This window comes from Pseudonaja textilis, chromosome 1 (assembly GCF_049901715.1).
Source record: "Pseudonaja textilis isolate UNSWEBS1 chromosome 1, rPseTex1.2, whole genome shotgun sequence".
In the NCBI taxonomy this organism is placed as follows: Eukaryota; Metazoa; Chordata; class Lepidosauria; order Squamata; family Elapidae; genus Pseudonaja; species Pseudonaja textilis.
This window is the reverse complement of record NC_141990.1, coordinates 308,071,349-308,094,836: the sequence shown is the minus strand read 5'-3', so window position 1 is coordinate 308,094,836 and position 23,488 is coordinate 308,071,349. Positions and strand designations below refer to the sequence as shown.

The window sequence follows — 23,488 nt, the reverse complement described above, 5'->3', positions numbered from 1 at the left end:
TTTTTTATACTTTTGTAAGAGTTTTTGCTCATGATACAAGCGTGAGGGAAGCATTTAGTTTTTACATACAGGACTTATATGGGTGGCCTGTGCTTTGCTACCGGTATTTCTTCCTTGCCTCCAAGGTCCACTTTCTATAATACGGCTAAAAATCTGCTTTGTAAAAACATTCCAGGCAATCCAGATTTACAGATTAACAGAGTTGGAAGGGACCTTGCTGGTCATCTAGCCCAACCCACCCCTGCCCAAGTAGGAGAGCCTACTTTTAATTATAACCCTTTAGATTAGGTACAGCTATCTTCAAAGACTTGTGGACTTCAACTCCCAGAGTTCCTCCTCCATTCATGTTAGCTCAGGAATTCTGGGAGTTGAAGTCCACACGTCTTAAACTTGCCAAGTTTGAAGACCCTTGGATTAGAATATAATTTAGATTATATCTGTAATTTAGATACAACCTACTTTAAATATAACTCTTTAGATTAGAAGATGGTAAAGTTACCTTTATCTGTCTAATCAGTTGTATGGTTCCAGGTCTCCCCCTCCCCCTCCCCCTCCCCCCCTCAAATCTATTAGCTCAAATTCAAATGTTAAAACATTAAATCAAAAGTCAGTAGAACTCAGTGAAATTGCAACCAAGATGACATGGCCAATATATAATTATAACTATTATTAAATAGCCCAAGTTACAAATGGTAAGCGATGATCTCTAATATTTATTGAAATCAAAACCAAATAAAACACTAGGCAGTTTACAATCAATTGCTTAGGTAAATTACATATTTATTTAGCATTAAATAAATCATTGTATATTTTATTTTTATGCAAATTACTTACATGGAGGTCACACAACTATTTTAAATGATCTTCAATATGCTACTAAAATCTAAAACTTACATAACTTTTTTTATTAATTTTATGTACTTGAATAGTAATATTCAAATGTTTTCTGGACTATATTTACAAATATCTGATAAATTAAATGAGAAAAGGAAAGAAGGTATGTCATTCAATTACTATGTATAGGTTTGACATATTAGAACATATAGAATATATACATGTTTTTAATTTATAATTTTTCAAAAAATAACTTAAGCGGGTTTCTTGAAACCTTTTAAAATTGGATATATGTTTTCAAATGCTTCATATATTTCAGAACGGTCTTTGGCACCTAAAAAATAATTTTAGAATTAGTTTTAACTACATGTAATTTCATCCTACTACAAAAATATGTTCATAACCTGCAGTTCTGTACCACTAACTTGGGGAATCATGGAATTCATTTGGATTTCTGTATAAAATATATAGCTCTGCATGATGAGATAAATTAAAATGCTTTTAATTTAATAGAATTAAAAGTGTTCCTAATAATAGGAGGGTGCTTTCCTGAATTTAAGATTATTATTCTGTATCCTGCATTCTGGGACTTCCATGACTTATTTATTATCATTTTATTTATTTTATTAAATTTAGAGGGTGCCTGATTCCAGATCACACTGGATGGCATACATGATAAATTAAAAGACAAAAACAGAAAGAAAATCATGAAAAATCCTGAACTTCCAGATAGACAAATACAATGTCCCCCAAAATGTGGGAAAGGCTCAGTAGCCATCCTATCCTTCCAGGCCTGGGAGCAATTCCAGAGAGCAGCCAGGTCAAAATAGAAACCTGCATCCCAGTAGATAACATTGTTTTTGAACTGAAAGGACCTAGAGTGTACCCACTCGGCTCAATCTTACTGGAAGGTAGACTTTATTGCAGATAAGTAGATCCTCAGATGCTTAAATTGAATTGTTCTTTGACATGATGGAAATTGAAACTCTCTCTTCTGATGCCTTCTCTCAAACTAAACATGGAGTTTCTACAATCTCCCCTTGTAAGGCAAGAGTTGCTCTCCTGTGCACCTATCCCAGAGCAATGTCCAGAACTGTTGAGGCACTCAGTGTGTATTGACTAATGGTGAATGGAGTAGATTACATCCCTTAATCTAGAAATTATATTTTTACTGATGCAACATATAATTACACATTTTAAAGTCAGCAGACACATCATACAGTACTACTGACTCATGTTCAGCTTGTGGTCAACTACAAGTAGAAGTTCCTTTTTACACATGCTCTAATCTAAGTAACCTTGTTATCTACCATTATTTTTTTCCAATGTGAAGAATTTTATGTTCATCTCTATTTCATTGTGAATTTGTTATGAAGTAGGAAACACATCTATCATAGTTTTTTTAGAACTCTCACTGGCCTTTGAAATCAACTATGGTATGCTTTCTCCATGGTTGGGGATTGGGGGCACTGTGTTACAATGTTTCTTGGGGAACAGTTCCAGTTGGGGGGATAGGAAAGATCAGCCCAATGGCTATTCCTCTGTGTGGTGTGGGAGGTGCCCCAAGGGTCAGTCCTCTGTCCTTCCTATTTAACAATCATATGAAGCCATTGGAACAAACTTTGGAAGTTTATATTAATATAGTGATAATGGCCAACTTTACATTGTTACCCCATGTTAGCCTGGTAAAGTCTGAATGGGAGAAGATGGGCTTAACTGAAGCCTAGTAAGATGGAGTTACTATTTTCCATCAGGATTTTTTGTCTGCTTCAGAGATGTCTCTTCATGAGATGCCACTACCCTGAAAGAGGTAATGTGACTTGGGGTTCTAGACTCAGTTCTGCTAGAACAGCAGGTGGAGGCTGTGGCCAGGATGGACTTTGTCAACTTTGATTGGTGAACCCGTTGCCAACATAATGGAGTGGGAGGATCTTTTTTCAATAACTTATACCCTCATCACCACCTTCTTAGATTACTGCAATGTGCTCAACGTGAGCTACCTTTGAAAGTCACTTTTGAGCAGCAGTTGATTCAGAACACAGCTATTGTTGTGCATGTTTGTCAATAGCAGGACTTACATACCATGTCGTAGTGCTTTATACTCTCTCTAAGCAGTTTACAGAGTCAGCATATTGCCCCCAACACTCTGGATCCTTGGAAGGATGGAAGGCTGAGTCAACCTTGAACTGTCAGGATCGAACTTCTGGCATTATGCAGTTAGCCTGCAATACTGCATTCTAACCACTGCATCACCACGGCTCCTCAATAGGAACACATTGCACCAACAACTTGTACTTGTTGCCAACAAGTCTTAAAGGGGTTATTTAAAGTGCTGTAACTAACTTATGAAATCCTACATGACTTGGTGCCTTCTCCTGTGTAGGACTGCATTCTCCCATTGAATTGGCCTAGCCAGTTCAACTACAGTATCTAACAACTGAAAGTGAACATAGTTTAAAGTTGTTGAGGTTGAGAAACACCAGTCTAAAAGAATAGCTTCATCTAGCTCCAACAGTCTCCTTGAACCGTGAGTTTGGCAGCACATAAATTTTGATAATAATAACAGTAATGTTAGATAGACAGATATGCCTACAATGTTTGTGTATGTGTCAGTGATGCAGAAATAGACTGCTTTTATACAACTTAATTACTTACCAGTTAAAACAACTTTTCCAGACACAAAAATAAGCAGTACAATTCTTGGTTTGACCATTCTGTAGATAAGCCCAGGAAACAGCTCTGGTTCATAACTACAATTTTCAGAAAAAAATTAAAATAGACAAAATTTACTATCTATGAACCAACAAGGTATCTTTCAGAGAGTTCTTTTTTTAAACATAGCTTTGAAATTTCCAGTGCCTAAAAAATACAGTCTGTTCTTCCCTGCTACTAGCTCCTTTTTGTTAACCTTTATTCTGTCACACTCCCTTTATCAATGACATTCTAATTCCTTAGTTTGCTCTTTAACAAGCAAAAATTACATGTAAAAATGTTTGTGCTTCAATTTTTATAGTTCTAATCAGGTATCAGTTTGCATAATTAGAAAAGGAGGGTTGCATTTTTAAAATTAAATCAACTGGATATCTCTTTTCAAAAACACGTTTAAAAAAACACCAATACCGACAAGGTCTAGCTTGTGCATTGAGTACCAAACAAATGATGAGTACCAGGACAAACTTTATGTCAAAATGCATTGAATACCAGTTTCAAAAGAGCTGAGCACTAATGTATCACTGCATTTTCCCCTGAATACAGTCTTTCTGTATGGAAAATTTCTTATATACCCTTGGGTTCATGTTTTGTACACAGCTTACTTTGGTCATGCTGGCTCACGTTTTTTAGTGCCATCCATATTTTTAGCTCTATCAAATTTTTAATATGCTTTGAAAACTGGTAACTGCGCACTATAAAGCAAAGTAGCAACCCTCAGATATAATTTATATTTCAAGTAATATATCTGAGCCCCATACATACTTCCAAACTAAGAAAATAAAATGGAAGATGAGATGTTGTAATGCATGAAGAATGTAAATGCAGCTCCTGTGCGTGACTCATTAAAGCAATCGCATCTGTTTCCAGTACTGCAGATACCACCTTAGAAAAAGGATATGGCTGCTTTAATCAGTTGCAGAGGTTGCATTTGCACTTCTTAATGTTTTGAAGCACCTTTTCCATTACAGTCTGAAGCATTACACAACCCTAGTAACAATATAAAGTCTTTGTTCTAAGGTGGTATCTGCAGTCCTGGAAACAGATGCAACTGTTTTGATGAGTCACGCACAGGAGCTGAATGCATTCTTATGTTCACCTTCTCATTAAAAAGTTAAAACATGTTACAATATGTTCAAATAATAATAATAATATATTAAAATAACAATATTAAAAATGTTACAATATGTTCACCTTCCCATTAAAAAGAGAAAGATAAAAGGTTGTTAAAATGTCTTGAAAAGATAGAAGGATGGTCAGGAATATCCAAACTAGTTGCCTTCTGGTAATAGCTGTTTTGAAGTTGCAAATTAGGAATGGCCAGCCTTTTTCTAGAATGTTCATAGCTCACCCCAATTACCACAAATGCCTCTTGCTCAAAATGAGCAACACCTATCCAATATTTTACCCTGAGAACTCAAACTGAATAGAAAAGTGGGATATAAATCAAAACAAGTGTCCCAAGTAAGTAATACTAGTTGGTGAAATCCTATCTGATTTTATATGATTCTCTTGGAACAAACCTAAATGAGATGCAGAGAAAAACAAAATATAATGATTTCAAAATATTTCATAAAAACCCCATCAGACTCAGCCAACATAAGCATTTACACTTAGATTGGTAAGAAAACCCAGAGTTTTTCTGGTATCAAGTTCTGATTGTTGTAATAATCAGCAAACAGCACAAACCTGAGAGATCTTTCAGATCCTGAAAAAAATAATTGAATCATGAGTTTCCAAACTGATCATTAAGGGGGCAACGGGGCAACAGTTTTGCATGGATAAATATAACTGCTTTCTCTTAGAAGACAGCTAGTTGATGCCATGAGCTCTTTCATGATATGCACCACAGAACAGCAAAAAATTCAAATGCCAGTATTTAGATCTGAAGCAAAAGGGCACAGGTTCCAGAATTCAACAGCCTCCCAAAACCATTCAGCCAACCTATCTGAACAATCAGTAGAAATACTATTTTGATATTCATCTGCCTTTCCCAACTTTAGGTCCCAAGCTACAGTTCCCACCATCTCAACTGCCAGTGAGTGGCCATTTATGATGGAAGCCAAAGTCTTCCGGGTGCCTTTTCCCCTTGCACACACACATGGGGAGAGACATACCTGCTGAATTGTTGATGAGTTAGAACCAATCCTTCTAAGCGTATGGGAAATTTCACATCACAACTTCCCACCATGTTCTGTATTTTGAAATCCAGGAATTTTGCAGGAAATCCGAGCTTCTGTACCACGCGAGCATACTTTCTAGCTGCCAGTCGCGACTGCTCTTCGCTGCAAATTTACAACAAGCATTAGAAAACAAAGCCAGCCAGCAGAGCTTTAAGACAAGAGCGAGTAATTTCAATTCTCTTAGTCACCTGTATTCTCCCAACCTGTTATTTTGGCTTCTGAAGGTTTCTCCTACCTCACAATTGCTAGTAATATCTATCAGAGTTTCCTGTTACTGAACCAAAAATAAAATAAAATTGGAGTGCTATCAGGCACCAGGAACCAGAACTACTCAAATAACCTCAGCCAGGGACTTTATTATTTATTGCCTATGTTACAAAAATCTCACCAGATTGCTTATCTTCTCATGGGAATGACCAGATAAGGCCTCATGGACTTTGGGGGAGATCAAGTTTATGCCATTTTCCATTGCACATGACTCCAAGCTATTTTCTTGAAACCAATTGCAGTTGTTAAATGGGCACCACCAGTATAGATCCTTTCATACTCAGCCAACCATGTCACTGTCCATGCTAGCTAGTGATCTGTGGGAACTGTAGTTCAACACACCTGGTAAGTACCAGCTTTGGGAAGATTAATTAACTTTGGTAGTATATCATGGTATGCTGGAATATTACAAAAACAATTCTATTTTTTCTAAATGTGGAATTTCCAAGGGCTGTATAGTTGACAATACATTAATTGGTCTTGTTGCACTAAATAAATGAAACAATTACCAATGCAATAAATCTACATGTACTTACTGCCTTAAAAAACATTTCAAAGACATTGGCTGTTTCTTAGGATGATTAGAGTGTTCTCCATTGAGTTGCACCAAGCATCCAGAGAGTGGGAGGTGCTTAATCTCTGCTTGGATAGGCTTAATTGAATAGGACGCTGTTACTCCTCCCGGGCTCCTCCCTAGCATCCCCCAGTTTTAGCTCAGCCTTTGGTGTGATAGGAAGCTTATCCTTGGCCGGAGCAGGAACACTTCAGGTTTGATTAGCTAGTCAGTATTCTAAATTCTTTGACCATCTTTCTCAATTCCGACAGCAATTTGGTAAAAAGAAAAAAGAGAGTGAGTCAGAACGAAGCAGATCATTTTGGTGATCGGGCCACATTGGCACCCATAGCGATCGTAATTTGCTTCATCTTTCAGCAGCCACCCTTCCCCCAGAGATCGCGGTTGCCACTCTTTGAATATTTTCTGTCTTGCCATTGCGATTCGAAATTTGAGCTTCTTTTAAGATAGCGCGCTCATTTGGTTCCTACTTGCCTTCTCCAGTGGCGTTTCCTCCCCTAGGATACACAGGGGCGGGGGTGGTGGAGCCCTTCTGGTCCCCTCTTCATCGCTCAGTTGCACAGTATCTGTTTTCTTGTGCCCTTTTGAATGACTATTCATTACACCTATGTAACCTATTACAAAGGTTATAGTGGTGTGGGCGCCAAAACAAAAATCCAACTGGCGCAATTTTAAAGTTGGGTAATGGTCTTTTTTGATGTGCAATTTACAGGACTTCACCATTTTGTCCACATTGCATCATGTGGCCATATTCCTGAATTTCACATTTCCTGTGAGAGGCTTTAATTTCCTCAAAGCTTAACGCAGCTTAACGCAGCTTTCCTCAAATGGGTTCCTCTAGCCGATTTGTCTGAACTACTGGGAAAAATGATCTCCTGTATTTTTATTGTTCCTTGGGCTCGATTTCACACTAGATCACTCCAATGATATCTGATTGGGACTAAGCAATTCCAGGACCAGAGTATTAGTTCCTACAAAAGTCTGGCTATCTCTACAGTGGTGGACGGTTCCAGCCATCAACGAGGGTTGCCCACTGGAAGAGCCCCAAAGACTCACACCATAACCATGGATGCCAGCCTGTTCAGATGAGGAGCTCATTTCCAGTCCCTCTTGCTCAAGGGCGTTGGTCAACTGCAGAGCAATCGAACAGCATAAATTGGTTGGAGCTCAGAGCAGTCCACCTGGCCCTTTGCAGTTTCCTCCCACATATTCAAAGGAGACACATACTAATACTGACAGACAACGTCACAACAAAAGCACATATTAACAGATGGGGGGGATCCACTCGAAACATCTCATGTGGGAAGCAGAGAGACTGTGCCTATGGGCAGAAAGGAACTTAGCCTCTATCAGAGCAGAGCATATTTCCGGCCTGACAACCACACAGGCAGACTGGCTAAGCAGGGCCACGATCGACCAATCAGAGTGGCATCTGCATCCGGACCTGTTTCAAGAGGCAGTCCAGAGATTAGATCTGTTTGTTTCTCCCCTGAACTCTCAACTCCCGAGATTCTTTTCAAGATACCCATCCCAGGGAGCGGAGAACATCAACGCCCTCCTTTGCCAGTGGGCCTATATGCCTCTCCCCTCTCCCATTGATATCCAAGGTGGTACAAAAACTACTGGATGAGAAAGCGGACCTGATCTTGGTGGCACCCTACTGGCCCAGGAGGCCATGGTTTATGGATCTCAGGGGCCTGTCCACAAAAGAACCATGGAAAATTCCACCGCACAAAATTCAGCTCACCCAGGGACCTATCCAGCACCTGGACCCTCAATGTCTCCACCTAGCCATTTGGAGGTTGAGTGGTGACATCTAAGAAAGAAGAATTTTTCGGCCAGGGTGATTAATACCATTCAAGCAGCTCAGAGCCCTTCTACGAGCCATATATATAATGCCACATGGACTATCTTCTTCAAATGTTGCACCAAATCCAAGGTGGACCATCAGTTGCACAAGTTTTAGAGTTTCTCCAGGATGGTCTCGACAGGGGTCTCTCTCCAAATACTTTAAGACAACAAGTGGTAGCTATTGCCTCAGTGGTAACTTGGGAAGGTCTACCATCCATCTCCAACCACCCAAGGATAAAGAGTTTTCTTAGGGGCACCACAAATTTATGTCCGCCAGTGGTGCATCATTACCCGACTTGGGACCTTAACAAGGTCCTCACAGCACTCACGAAGAGTCCATTTGAACCCCTGAAAACTGCTAGCCTCCATTTTCCCACATACAATGTAGTTTTCCTCGTGGCTATAACATCAGCATGATGTATATCAGAAATCACAACTCTATCGGCCCGAAAGCACCTCTGTATATTCCATACTGACAGAGTGGTGCTTCGAGCAAACCCCACGTTCACTCCTAAAGTCAATTCTGCCTTCCACGGGTCACAAGAACTAGTTCTCTGTAACTTTTGCCCCAGACCTTCTCAGGGCCTAGAGCATCAATGGCATCGACTGGATGTCTGCAGAGCTCCCCGTACTTACTTACATAGAATGGCTCCTTTCAGAATGACTGAAGCTCTTTTTGTATCTTTTCAGCCAACTTCTCAGGGGCAGAAGGTCTCCCCTTCAACTATAGGCAGGTGGCTGAAGGCCACGATAGACAAGGCAAACGAGACTCAATCACTGCCAGTGCCTAGGGGCATCACAGCCCACTCAACAAGGAGTGTGGCAACTTCAGCAGCCTGGGCCACACAATCTCCTATAGCAGAAATATGTAGAGCGGCAACATGGATCTCCCCATTGCCTTTCATTAGGCATTACAAAATTGATGTCTTTGCTTCTGCTGAATCCTCTTTTGGTAGGAGGGTGTTACAATGAGTCCACTCGGACAGTGGGGGGGCTCCAACCCAGATGGAGACCCTCCCATAGGACAAGCCAAGCTTTGGTATGTTCCACTCTCTGGATGCTCAGAGCAGCTCAATGGAGAAGGGACGCTGGTACTTACGTGGTGTGCCCTTTCTTGGTGAGCTGTGACGAGCATCCAGCCCCACTCGATATCCATCTGGTAGGGTCCTGTTTCGGCCAATGACTAATTTGGATATAAGTTTTTTAAAAAAACAACACAAACAGAACAATTAAGAGGATGGGGGTTGCATCACCCTGTCTTCGACAAAACTGGGGGACACTAGGGAGGAGCCAGGGAAGAGTAACAGTGTCCTATTCAATTAAGCCCAGCCTATCCGAGCAGAGACTAAGCACCTCCCACACTCTGGATGCTCGTCGCACTCACCGATAATGGGCGTATCAGGTAAATACCAATGCCCCTTTTCTGATGCCCAGTCTGAACTAGATGGAGTGTTAATGGTCTGAACCAATCACATTAGCTTTATATCATAACAATCCTATCTTTAGATGAGGAATCTTGTAAAGCTTAGCAGTCCTACCTTTTGGCTCCCGTGCACACCATTTTACCAGAACTAAATATAAGGGCAGTTGTTCTTGGTTCTCTAATTCTCATAATTACAGCAGCAAATCTCTAAAATTCAGAAAAATCCAAATTTAAAATCCTTTTTGTTGTATATAGACATTTGCATATTCGTAAGACTATGTTCTGATTGAACTACCACTGCCACATAGTGATTGGTGGTTAACAACTGTTGCAATTGGTCCGCCAAATGGTGGGAGGTTTAAAATGATGCCATTGGCCGCGAGCCGCGAGCAGCCGGTATAAAAGAGGCTGCCGCGGCTTGAGTTTAGTTGAAGTTACTGACAGTTAATAAAGAGCTGAATTCAACTCTGGTCTCAAGTCTGCCTTTGTTCCACAACAAAACACTGGCGATGAAGGTGGGATCGAGAGGAAAGAGACTGTAAGCACGTGGCAACGGAACTGAGCAATCAACGAGATGGCTGGCAATAACTCGCCACCCACACCGTTCAACCCAGCTGAAGAGGACTGGGAGTCATATATCGACAGGTTCCTTATGTTCCTGGAGAGTAACGAACTGCAAGAAATCACTGACCAGAGGAAGAGAGCTGTATTCCTAATGCACTGCGGCCCTACTATCTTCAAAATGGCCAAGGCATTGGCCAAACCTTATGATGTTAAGCAGATGGCATGGCCAGATTTGAACCGGATACTGAGAGCCCATTATGCGCCTGTTGTCTCCAACCTCATCCGAAGACATGATTTTTATAAACAAGATCAACGAGAAGGTGAGAGTATTGGGGATTTCGTAGCAGCCCTAAGGGACATTGGAGGAGCATGCGAATTCCTCAACATGGATGAAGCCATGAGAGACTGCGTGGTCCTCGGGTTGAAAGACACTACATTACAAAGCAAATGACTGAACCAACCCAACATCACTGTGAATGAGGCTGAAGCCACCGCAGCTGAAGCAGCAAAGAAATCAGCAGCTACAATGCGACAAATGAATACGGCTAATCGAGAAATGCAGAGCAGCCCAAGCCAAAGCCGAGAAAAGAAAGCAGAAGGTACTCAGAAACACACTACCGCAACCACCCACTATGAAGATATCGATTCCTCGCCCGACACCGAGGACGAAGACGAGGAAATACATAGGCTTCAGTGGGTATGAAACCAGCAAGAAAAAAGAGAAAGGAAGCCTGAGTTTCAGTGTGCCAGATGCGGAGGAGACCACCCGCATTCTGAGTGCCGTTTCTTGGATGCCACCTGCAGACACTGTGAAAAAAGGGGGCACATTGCAAGGGTCTGCCAAAAGAAAAAGAGCTATAGTCCTAAAAGATGAGGCAGCACCACCCCCCCAGAATTAGAGAGAGACAGGCCGGGAGTTGTTGGAGCTGAGAAAACAGAAGCAAGCAAATCAACGAAAAAGAAGAAACACACCAAACTATCATAATTGGAAATGCCAGAGCAACCGATGCAAGCAAGGTTCGCATAAACGTTAAAATAGAAGGACGACCATGTGAGATGGAGGTGGACTCCGGCTCATATTTGTCAATGGTATCATGGAACACCATAAAAAACCTGATACCAGAATACAAAGAGAAGAACTTGAAGAGCAAAGCCTGACGTTAAAAGACTACCAAGGAAACAAGATTCCGGTAGTTGGATTGGGACATTTCAAAATAAATTTCAAAAGACATACTGAGGCCCTTCCTTTGACAATTGTCGACCGAGATCGCCCCAGCCTGCTTGGGTTAGAATGGTTCGCACCCTTGGGTATCGAGGTGACAGGAATCAACAGCGTCACTGAGATGGACTGGGAAGAAAGCCTGATGAAGGAGTTCCAGGACATATTCGACGGGACGCTAGGCAAGTACTGTGGGACCCCTATATCATTTAGTCTGAACCCGAAAGTAGCCCCATCTGGCTAAAGGCCAGACACGTCCCCTTTGCCTTAAAGCCAAAAATCGATGAGCAGCTGAACAAACTCATCGCACAAGGGGTACTAGAGCCAATCGACCATGCAAGATGAGAAACCCCGATTGTGACCCCCGTGAAACCAGATGGGTCCGTGTGCATCTGTGGTGACTATAAGGCCACCCTAAACCACGCATTGCAGCAGAGTACATACCCCGTTCCAGTAGTTCAGCACCTTTTGCACTCATTGGGGGGAGGAAAAGTTTTTGCAAAGCTCGATCTCGCGCAAGCATATCAACAATTGCCAGTCGATCCCGAGACGGCAGAGGCACAGACTATTGTAACACATAGGGGGGCATTCAAATGCAACAGGCTGCAATTTGGTGTCAGCGTGTCCCCAGGCATTTTCCAGAGCCTGATGGAGCGCCTCCTACAAGGACTAGAAGGGGTGGTCCCTTATTTTGATGATGATGAAATAAAAAGCAACTAAAAGACCAGTTGAGGGAAATCTTGCAAAGATTTAGAGAAGCAGGACTCAAAGTCAAAAAAGAAAATTGCCAACTTGTCACAAATCAGGTCAAGTTCCTGGGATACCATATTGAAGAAGCAGGGATCCACCCCACCGGAAAAAAAAGAGCTATAAAAGAAGCACTAGATCCAAAAATAAAACAGACTTACAAGCATTTTTGGGACTCATTTTACAATGTCTTTTTGCCGCAGAAGGCAACAATAGCAGAACCACTGCATAGACTACTCGATAAAAAAGCCACCTGGGCCTGGGGCCAATGAGAAGAAGCCGCATTCCAGGGAGTTAATAACTCTTAATAACCTCTGAATCTGTATTAATCCAATACAGCGACACATTGCCACTGACTGTCACCTGCGACGCATCACCATTTGGTGTGGGCGCCATACTTAGCCACACACTACCCAATGGCAGAGAGGCACCGGTCACCTTTTACTCCAAAATGCTGTCAAAAGCTGAAAGAAACTACAGCCAACTGGATAGAGAAGCCTTAGCCGCCATATCGGGGGTCAAACGTTTTCACGAATACCTTTATGGTAGGACATTTTCTTTAATTACTGACCACAAACCACTGTTGGGAATCCTGGTGGGAAACAGAGCCACCCCCAACATCCTGTTGCCAAGGATGACATGGTGGTCGGAATTCCTTGCAGCCTACAACTACAAGCTCGTCCACCGACCAGGAAAAGCCATACCCCATGCCAACGCACTGAGCCGCTCACTTCTACCAGATCTGGACAATGACCCAGCTCCTACCACATCCACTCTACAAATTGAAACGTTACCAAACCTGCCTATCTCCGCAGCAGACATCACAAAGGAAACTGCAAAAGACGCACTGATGGCCCGAATCCTGAACTGGGTAGGGAGGGGCTGGCTGGAAAACGATAAGAACGAAACCTTTAAACCCTTCAAAACCCGGCAAACTGAGCTGTCAGCTGAAAAGGGATGTATACTGTGGGGGGATAGAGTTGTCGTTCCTCAAAGATTACTGAGCATGTTACATGAAGGACACCCGGGTATTGTAAAAATGAAATCCCTGGCCAGAAGCTACGTCTGGTGGCCAGGGATGGACAAAGACATTGAAACATGGGTGTCAACATGCAATAAATGCCAGAAGTCCAGACCTACCCTCCCTCCAGCACCGGTCCTCCGACTGGGAGACACCCAGAGGCCCCTGGTCGAGGATCCACATAGATTTCGCCAGACCCACAAAAGGACATACATTTTTAATCATTGTTGATGCCTACTCAAACTGGTTGGAGGTCATGAATTCCATGACAACTGAAGCCGTCACCAAACAACTAAGAAAACTTTTTGCTACACGTGGGTTACCGGACTTGTTAGTTTAGGACAATGGCCCACAGTTCACATCCTTAGCTTTTGAACAATTCCTCGCAGAACAGGGCATACGACATGCCCTAACAGCGCCAGCTCACCTGGCTTCAAACGGACGGGCGGAACGCATGGTTCGATATATGAAAGAGGCATTAGAAAAACTTGACACTTGATAACTTGACACATATAACACCGAGCACATCAACTGAACATCCAGCTGAACTTTTAATGGGCAGAAAATTGCGGACACATTTGGATAGATTTGGATAGATTGGGATGGGATTGTCAGGTGTGTGTCCTGCATTCCACAGGCGGCCTTCTATAACAGAAGAATAGCAGAGTAAATATAGATAAGAAATGAGCAAACATAGCATGGCAATTCTAAGTAGACTTTCACTGACCAGGATACTATTATGAAGCGACCTTGGAAAAGGCAAACTAAAGAGAGTGTATTTGGGCCAAGGAATTGCTTGGAACATCTTTATAGAGGTCAGATTTTGAAGAGAAGCAGCTTCAGAGGTGGAAATAAAAATCCTTAGACAAGAGAGAGAACTAGTACTTACCTTTGGATTATATTCTGCATTTCTGGCATGAAGAGCTATATTCTTTAGGTCCAATTTGCAAGCCAAATTTACAGTGGCTACTATGTTCCTGGCAGAGTAACAGGAACAAAAAAAGCCTTTAGGAACTTTACTTAAAAGAAGTGCAATAACATAAGTAAAAACAGCTTCTTTTTCATTTTTCTTCTTATTCCAGGCCCTGGAATTCTTTTTTTTAAATATTGTTTTATTGTTTCATTAAAAACACAAATAGTAGATTGTATTATTTGGGTATAGTTGTATTTATACTGTATTGTCTAGAGCAGCGGCCCCGAAACGTTTAGATACTGGGGACCAATTCTGTGGAGAGATATTTTTCCGTGGGCCAGAAGAGGCATGGTCTGTGTGCTGCCTGCATCCCATGGATGGGGCTTTGCTTGTTTGCGTAGACAGGTATCTGGCATGCCGCGGACAGGTGCCACTCCATGGACCAGGAGTTGGGGACCCCTGATCTAGAGATAATAAACTCTGACAATTTAGGGCTATCTGATTCTTACAGCATTTCCCTACTTATGTGTAACTGTGGCATAAACATGTCTGTCCTGGGAAAACCCTTTTTTCTAATGACAAAACTGGGACCAGCAACAAGGAAAGCAAATTTCTTGCTGATTTGTTTTTCTGCCAACACAAAAACTGGTACATAGCAATGGGGCTAGACTTGAGGGTGTTCTAGTATCTACAGCATACACTTTCCCATGTTGGGGTTTTCTTAGTATATTTATTGTAGTCAAGGTATAAAAAAAAACACATATACTGCTTAATATTTTCACAAAGTGTGCTGAATCTAAAGATATGATTAACAGTGTCTGGTCCCCAACAGAATTCTTGGTAATCATAACCCAAAATTTGACTCTACTGATCTGTCTTTTTGTTTTCTGATAGCTCTCTTTTAAAAAAAAAACAAAAACATTTTTAATTATAATGTTTAATTACAAGAAAAAAGAATCAAAGGATAGATAAAGAAAAAATGAAAAGAATTATGACTGGTTTTATTGAGTGGTTCCCATCTTAATCTTTCCCTCTTAGTAATTATACAGGATTCTGGATGGCTGGAGTGGGAGGTCATCTGACTGACTGAGTCATCTTGATCAGAAGGGAAGGAGTGTGGACACCTTCATTAGGTCATTATTTAGGCCAGCTGGTGAGCAAGATCTACCTTCTCCCCACCCTGCAATTACCAAGGGTATGTCAAAACAACTAAAAACATGGAAAAACAGCCTTAAAGATGAAGGATGTGCAGCTGAATCATGCTGTGAAAAAATCAAGAGGCCAAAAGATTTGATACTTGCTATCTGCTTGAAGAGGAGGGTAAGAAATAGACAATGGTGGAACAGCCCAGGATTGTTTGGATTAAAAAAAGTAGGCACTAGAAAAATGGGTAGTTTGAAAAACTCAAAAGATAGTTGACTCCAAAAAACACTTTTGTTTTATGTAGGTCTGTTACTTTGTCTTATAAGAATTGGCCATCCAATTCTGGAAAACTTTTTTTAATCACATGATGGACATGATGCTGCTGTGTTATTATAAATGTCTCAACAATATTGTATGCTTTTACAGTTGGCAATTTTTGCATGCAAAGCTGCTTAATAAATTTCCATATTTATTAAAAATTCCCGTTATCTTTTGAAGATGATTGGTTTCCATCAGATTCAGAGAATTTAGCAGCAACAGATAATTTGATGCCTTCAGCCTGTGAGAGTAATCAAATAGAAAAAAAACTTTTACCCAATATGTCCATTACAGAAATCTGAATCTTGTTCTCATTTTTCAAAATGGGTTTTCTCAAAGCAAGAAATGAGAACAATTGTTCTCAATTCCAAGTGTGTAGTTTTGTTCTGTTGCTTCTGAAATTTAGATGTAGATTGTCATATTTGCTTTGTGGATGTGTCCCTTTGTGGTTTTCCCAATTTGGCAATCCCCAACCCACTCCTACCCAATTAGGTAACATCTGCAGTGTGAGTTAGTGTAGGTTTTGCTGCTGGTTTATATATTATAGCTTGCCTTGCTAGTTTTTGTGGAATACCTTGCCTTTTGTCTATCTAATATTGATGTCTGTTTATCTGAGTGCTGGCTGATAGAGAAAACGTTGTCCCTTAGAAAACAAAAAGACTAGAACACATCCCCTTCAGCAATCAATATTACTTAATTGGGTAATGAAACCCTGCAAGCAAACAAATCAAGCTTAAATAGCACCAAAAACTCCATAATCAATTCCTTCTGTTCTGTCAACTCTTCTTTGCAAATTTATTTGCCATGGCTTCTGGCCCATTTTACTATCTTAGTAAGAGGGAGAGGCTATGCTTCCTGCCTGCTATGAAATGGCTCAAGGTTTACTTTGATTGCTAAAACATTTTACGATTTCTTTAACTCTCAGAACATAATAAAAAGGCACATCAAATGCTTAAAGTTGGCAGGCCACCAAAACATCCTTACTCAGCCAATAAAAAGCCCAACTGAGCCCTCATGATAGTGGCACAACTTACTACCTTTGAAGTCTAGTGGATTCGAATGCTAATATTTCCTTCCCTTTAGCCAAACCTGGCTCTTTGAGACAATGTCCTCTTCCAGAATTATTTTTCCCCAGTTTCCCAATCCAGTTTACAGCACAAGGTTCAGCAGATGCTGCCACTGAGCTAATAAATAGCAGGCCATGTTCACTTTCAGTTGAAAGTGAACTAGGAAAAAACTAGAAAAGTGTTCTAAGCATGTATCACACATTGCTCTAAGTCACAATCTAATTTCGATTAGATAGCATGTGAAACCAGTCAAGAGTGGCTCATTCTATACAGTATGTATATAAAAAAGGAATAGAAATAAAAAAGCATTGTTTAGTCACAATATGTTAATAACCATCAAAAGCGACTTTTACTAAAAATGAATTGCAAATTGATGGAAGGGGAATGATGGGAATGCAGGTCTCTCTATGACTTATATTAGGTTTTAAAATCTATTCCCATCTACTCATCCAATTAATAATATGGCTCTAATCCTGCTTTATATTTGGATTTTCTTATCACTTCGAATTTAGTCTTGATTATATGCTGAAAAGCTATCGCTCTCAAGTTATGTTTCCAATAATATGATAGAAAATGCCATATTTATATTTGGACAGATTACCTGGGAATATCAGAGCTGTATGCTAAACTGGGAAGCATAGTCATCCTGGAAAAAGTTAATGGCAAGTCACTTTGGTACGGTTGCCTAGGAAACTTAAATGCATATTTGCCTTTTTCTTCATGCTATAAGCTTGACTTAATCATAGCTTACTCAATTATTCAATATTCTAGGACTGAATATTCCACCAAATCATTAGCTACTCCCACTAATTGGGTTTTCATTTACATGCTTGACTAAAATGTGACAACTACCAATGTACCAAATCAGCTAGCTTTTTAGTAAAACTTACTGCAACTGTGGGACAATGCCAGAACCTTCTGAAGCAGGGGACACAAGAGTTATGGGAGTTATTTGGGCCATGGAGGGACACATCCCAGAAAAATCAGAGGATGGATGAATTGTGTTTTCATCCTTCTGTTGGGACCCTTCACTGTCCTCTGAGAAGATTCCATTGTCTTGAGGACCTTGATAGTCTTCCAGCATGTTGTTGTTGTTGTTGTTGTTGTTGTTGTTGTAATGTTCGTCATCTTGTCCAAAATCATCTGGCAGGAAGCTGAGATCTACTGAAGAGAAGTCTTTGCCTTGGTCAGGCTGAGGAGTAAACAATGTGCCCGGAATGACAGAAATAGGCAAATCTGATTCAAAGAGACTCAGGGGAGAATACATTTGAGGGCTATTTGATGGAGGATCATCCTTCAAAGACAGAGGAGCAAAAAATATTTCAGGCACCTTGACTTTATGGGTACACAAAGTCTTACAGAGAACCACTCCCTTAAAAACACCATCTTTTCCTTATGGGACTACATTGATGGCATGGTATTTAATGACTTGGCCTTGATTGTTGTAAAAAAAAACAAGAGTAAATGAAAAGTTTTTATTTAAAACGTGCAGTACTAAAACTCAAAGTCAGGCTTGCAAACCACAGGCCAAAACTCAGTGAACCACCTCTGGTTTTCGATATGTGGAGAAATTTTACCAATATGTGCAATAGCAAATTTTCATGCTTAATTATAAGACTAATAAACAGCTTTATGCCTTTACTTAGGATGGAAAAGGCATTGTTTTTAAAAACAGATACTGTTTTTACAGTACTGTTTTTCTCCCTTGAATAATCTCTCTACAATATTATAATTCTAAACACATTTATTAGGAAGCAAATTCCATGAATTTCCTAATTTTTACATGTAGGCAAATGGGCTGAGCAAACTAAGTTATTTATTTATTCCATGAACTCAGAAGAGATCAGTGTTATTTTTAAAGTACCCTGCTAGAGAAATTTCTTATTTATTCTTATTAGGCATTCTTGACAACCTTAGGTTGTGATTTTAAAAAATCAGAATACTGGTAGTACTTTTTCTAATACTTCTTAAAAGGCATAAGATTTTGTGAGTTGCTGCTTATTTCATCAGTTGTAGGGTCTGGTTATTCATAGCCATTCTCTACATCTAATCAAGCGGACAGCAGCTCATGAAATTGCATGTCTTTTAATCAAAAGTGTTAGAAAAATCACTACCAAACCCTTTCTCATTTCTCGTCACCATAGACCAACACAACTCCGTCTACAGTGATATGGAAACCACAATATATGGTTTAGCAAATTATGTGCTTTAAATCAATTCTGAGCTTTTGGGAAAAGCATTTTATGGCTTAGTGCACTATGTAAATCTGACAATCAATTCTGAGCTTTTAAATAGTCTTAGGAAAAGCAATTTATGGCTTAGTGCACTGTGTAAATCTGACAATTGGCTCTAAATAAATAAAACTTGTTTACCTTTGAGGAAGAAAATTTCCTCAAAATCTATTATTCAAGAAAGGGGTCAACTAGGAAGTTCCCTTAGTGGTTTGGGTCAACACTTTATTTTTGTTTGGCTAAAACTCATGAACTGTCTCAGAAACTATGGTGCCAAGTGGAACAATGGGAAATAATGATTCAGCAAAACCCCAATTTAAATCTTCCATCTTGATGTTAATTTAATAGACAATCCACCACCCCTCAATGCAGAGTTTGCCATTTAGTAATACTTATCCAGAATTACCTTACTACAACACATATATACAAATAGAATAAATAAGATAAAATAGGCACATTGTCCTTACAGGCTGCCTGCCAGTACAGGCAATCCTCGACTTACAACCACAATTGAGTCCAAAATATCTGTTTTGAGTTTTGCCCCATTTTATGACTTTTCTTGCCACAGTGACTGAGTGAATCACTGTACTTAATCTGGTTAAGTAAATCTGGCTTCCCTATTGACTTTGCTTGTGAGAAGATGGCAAACGGTGATCCCATGACCCTGGGACGCAGCATAAGTCATAAATATGAACCCGTTTTCAAGCATTTGAATTTTGATCACATGACCATGGGAAATGCTGCAAATGTAACTATGAGAAATGATCACAAGCCACATATTTCAGTGCCATTGTAACTTTGAATGATTACTAAATGAACTAAGTCCAGGATTACCTGTATAATAGGCTGAGAATGTCACACAGATATTTGCTAAATTTATTCAAGCAGAATATTTGCACCTTCAGAATAAGAAACAAACAAGTATTACCAATCAAATGTAATGATTTCTTTTAGGCAAACTGAACCCTTTTGCTATTAGTTTTATATAGCATTTTTATTGGTTTTATATACCATTTTGGTATTATTGGCAAGATAACTAACTGCAAGGAGATATATATGTACAGTTAATGTGTAACTCTGGAATTTACTGGCTATAGAAAAATATGCAATTCTCTTCAAACAATAACTGACTACATTAGAGAAAGGTGTAAGTTCATACAACACCACTTATACATAATTGATTTTTATGGCTTCACAAAATATACTAAATTAGTAATATACATTTAGGATTAGCACAACAAAATACATTAAAATGTGATCAACCAGTTCCCCATTCACAAGCACAAAAAGATACACCAGTCACCCTTACACTAACCTAAACTAACAACCTTGACTTTACCTGGCTTAAACACTCATCTAGGTAGCTTTCCAATGAGAATTCCCCATCCATGGATGGCTTCTAATAGTACTGAGTAAATTAACAAGAAATTCAATCCTGCTGTTTCTTGTTCAGTCACCAAGTTAAAACCCTTTTAGAGTAGAGAGAAGTTAAAAATTGCTAGTCTAAAAGAAAGTCAACTGCAGCCATTATCTTTCTACCTTTAAGCCTGAACTACTCCAATCAGCTGAATGAAGTATGGACCTCTTTATCTGAGAAGAGAATCAAGCGTCCTTTCATTAAAATTGAGGCATTAGAATCACCTGTGTGCTGCTTCAGGAAGTCTTGCGGATCCCTTAAGCAAGTAGGCAGTATTTTATTGGTCAAGAGTTGCATTTAATGTTGTAAATTTAAGTTATCCAACAGGAGTATTAAGAGTTTATTGACTGTTTCTTTGTTTTATTGACAATTAAGATGATGCTGTAGAATAGATAGCAGTTTTTGTCTTTTTTTCTACCTCAAAAATCTTAACTCCAGTTTCTGGCAACTCTAGCCAATAGTGGCTTGTGGGCTACAAGAAAGGAGTTATTTGTAGGCCTCCATGCAGCCTTAAGGACTCAAGTTGCTGAGTCCTGCTTTGAATGAATGAAGACATTAATTCTGTAGGATTTTTCCAGGAAAAGAAATTGATATATTTGTCCAACAGGTTGACTATAATTAACTGAATCAGGATTTTGAGTATGTATGATACAACGTTGCTTAGAGTAACTACACAACACACTAAACTAAATTTTAATTGGCAACTTGTGGGTCAGTACCTGTGAAAACACAAACCCTGAGCACTGATCTATTTTCAAAGTGTGATTTGGATCACGTAGAACCTGTCAGGAAAACCTTTAACCAGGGTTTCCAGGAACACACTGTAGGGGAGGTACAGACTGACTCTAGGGAGGTGTAAAGAATCTTTTAGCTACAATATAATAAATCTACCTTTCCCAAAGTTTCACTGTATTTTCATTGTTAATTTGTATTCATTTGGTGTTTGGTTATGGATAACACCGAACTGAAATGGTACTATGGTAGATGTGCAGATGCCCTCTATAAGTGGGGCAAAATACCATCACCAAATTTGGTGTGTGTGTGAGAAAAAACAATCCAATATAGAGTGACAGAGTGCCAAAACAGAATCTATAATGGAGACTTTGATTTCCTGGTTATGACAAATGAAGCAAAAATTAAATCTGTAATCTAGACATATGTTTATAACTCACATTTTATAATTCACATTTTGTATTTTTATCTTTTGTGTTTTAGTGAATGTGATGTGAATGTGATACACATATATACATGCGTATTTGGATTTTTGGGGAAATTTTATACATTAAGATGACACTAAAGGGAGGTGTGACTGCAAAAAGTTTAGGAGTCTTAAACCAAATGCACCTTTTGCTGGGATTGTGCGGTTTAGCATTATGAACCCAACCAATTGTCCTTTGTTTAACAAACATTAGCCTAGTGCTATCGGACTACTCTGCCTTCAGTCACTCTGTGACACCGAATGGCTTTTGAAATGAGGGGATTCTGTGGTTACTGGGTCTTGCCAAAACATGACCTTCTTGAGCAGGGGTCCCCAAACTTGGCAACTTTAAGACTTGTGGACTTCAACTCCCAGAATTCTCTAGCCAGCCAGAATTCTGGGAGTTGAAGTCCACAAGTCTTAAAGTTGCCAAGTTTGGAGACCTCTGTTCTAGAAACAGGGCAAGAAATGTTGGTAAATCAAGTGAGGAGTGGGGTTGTACTTCCTTCTGCGTTGGGATCACTAGGAGAGGGAACAGCATTGTCAATGTGCATGGCTGGGTGTGCCTTGTGCCTGCCGATTACCACGTATACCACATATATGAGAATTCTCTAAAAATGTATTGCTTTAAAAATTAACTGTTAGTAAGCTTAAATATTAGAATTCTCTAAAAATGTACCAGTTATGCCATTTTCAGCTTCTTCTAACATAGAAAATAGGATCAAGTCAATTGGAAATACTTGAAATAGATGTCCAGGCCAACAAGACTTTTCACAGAAAAAGTCAAGGCAAGAAAGAATTTACATCTACACACCACATTAAGCTATAAAGTGATTTAAGTTTGCATTAGTTAAGTTGTATAATGGTAGCCACTATTTGTCAATCATAATTTGTCAAATCAACCCTCTGCGTTACAGGGCTAGATGTGTAATTCTTTCAAATTGTGGCTTATCGCAAGATATGAATCCAATGCTTGCATGCTATATTATTTCCCATAATCATGGTTTGACACAGGTATAGATCAGGATAACAAAGGTTATAGACTTGTTTCCTTGTGCTAAGAATGTGGTCTTTTTCTTTTTACATAGCTTTACTTCCTTCTCCTATTATGGAAAAAAATGTGAGAAGGAAACTGTCTTTATTTGTGAAGGTGATTCAATGTGAATTCTTCCCAGTTTTGTTGAATACAGGTAGTCCTCAACTTACAACAGTTTGTTTACTGACCATTCGAAGTTACAACAGCGCTGGGAAAAATGACTTATGACAATTTTTCATATTTACAAGCATTGTAGCATCCCCACGGTCACATAATCAAGATTCAGGTGTTTGGCAACTGACTCATATTTATGACAGCTGCAGTATCCTGGGGTCGTGAGATCCCCTTTTGTGACCTTCTGACAAGCAAAGACAATGGGGAAACCAGATTCACTTAACAACCATGTTACTAACTTAACTGCAATGATTCACTTAACAACTATGGCAAGGTCATAAAATGGGGCAAAACTCACTTAAGGAATGCCTCACTTATCAACAGTTGGAATCAACTGTAGTCATAAGTTGAGGGCTACCTGTAATTTTCTTGGCAACAAAAGATACGTAGTTTGACATTGCCTTTACTGATTTTACTGTACTTATAGTACAGTATTTCGATCTCAAGAAGAAATTATGGTATTATATGCCATCTTTCAAGTCCACCCCCCCAAACAAAAGGTAGTGTCTGTTACATTTAAAGTTGATTAAGAAACAACAATAAATTCTACAAAATGTTGCTTGAAACAAATTTTATTCATCTTGACCCCACCCCCCCAA

At 39.7% G+C, this 23,488-nt stretch overlaps 1 protein-coding gene across 1 annotated transcript; it reads right to left on the bottom strand.

Moving 5' to 3' along the window:
- Nucleotides 1–1,056: 1,056 nt before the first annotated feature.
- Nucleotides 1,057–23,452, bottom strand: TBPL2 (TATA-box binding protein like 2). The gene is made up of 7 exons (XM_087922420.1): nucleotides 20,404–23,452; nucleotides 17,724–18,163; nucleotides 14,282–14,369; nucleotides 9,957–10,048; nucleotides 5,661–5,828; nucleotides 3,490–3,584; nucleotides 1,057–1,168 (listed from the first exon to the last, which is right to left on the bottom strand). Exons 1-7 carry the CDS (start codon nucleotides 20,452–20,454, stop codon nucleotides 1,089–1,091), a joined length of 1,014 nt encoding a protein of 337 aa, XP_087778546.1. The 5' UTR covers nucleotides 20,455–23,452; the 3' UTR covers nucleotides 1,057–1,088.
- Between the last annotated feature and the right edge of the window lie 36 nt (nucleotides 23,453–23,488).

Excerpts from the sequence above, each read along its gene's own strand:
- TBPL2 (XM_087922420.1), bottom strand. The coding sequence starts at position 20,454 with ATGGATGGGGAATTCTCATTGGAAAGCTACCTAGATGAGTGTTTAAGC. Across the intron at positions 10,049-14,281 it reads ATGCAGAATATAATCCAAAG|AGATTTGCTGCTGTAATTAT; the intron begins GTAAGTACTAGT and ends TCTGAATTTTAG. Across the intron at positions 1,169-3,489 it reads TGGAAAAGTTGTTTTAACTG|GTGCCAAAGACCGTTCTGAA; the intron begins GTAAGTAATTAA and ends ATTATTTTTTAG.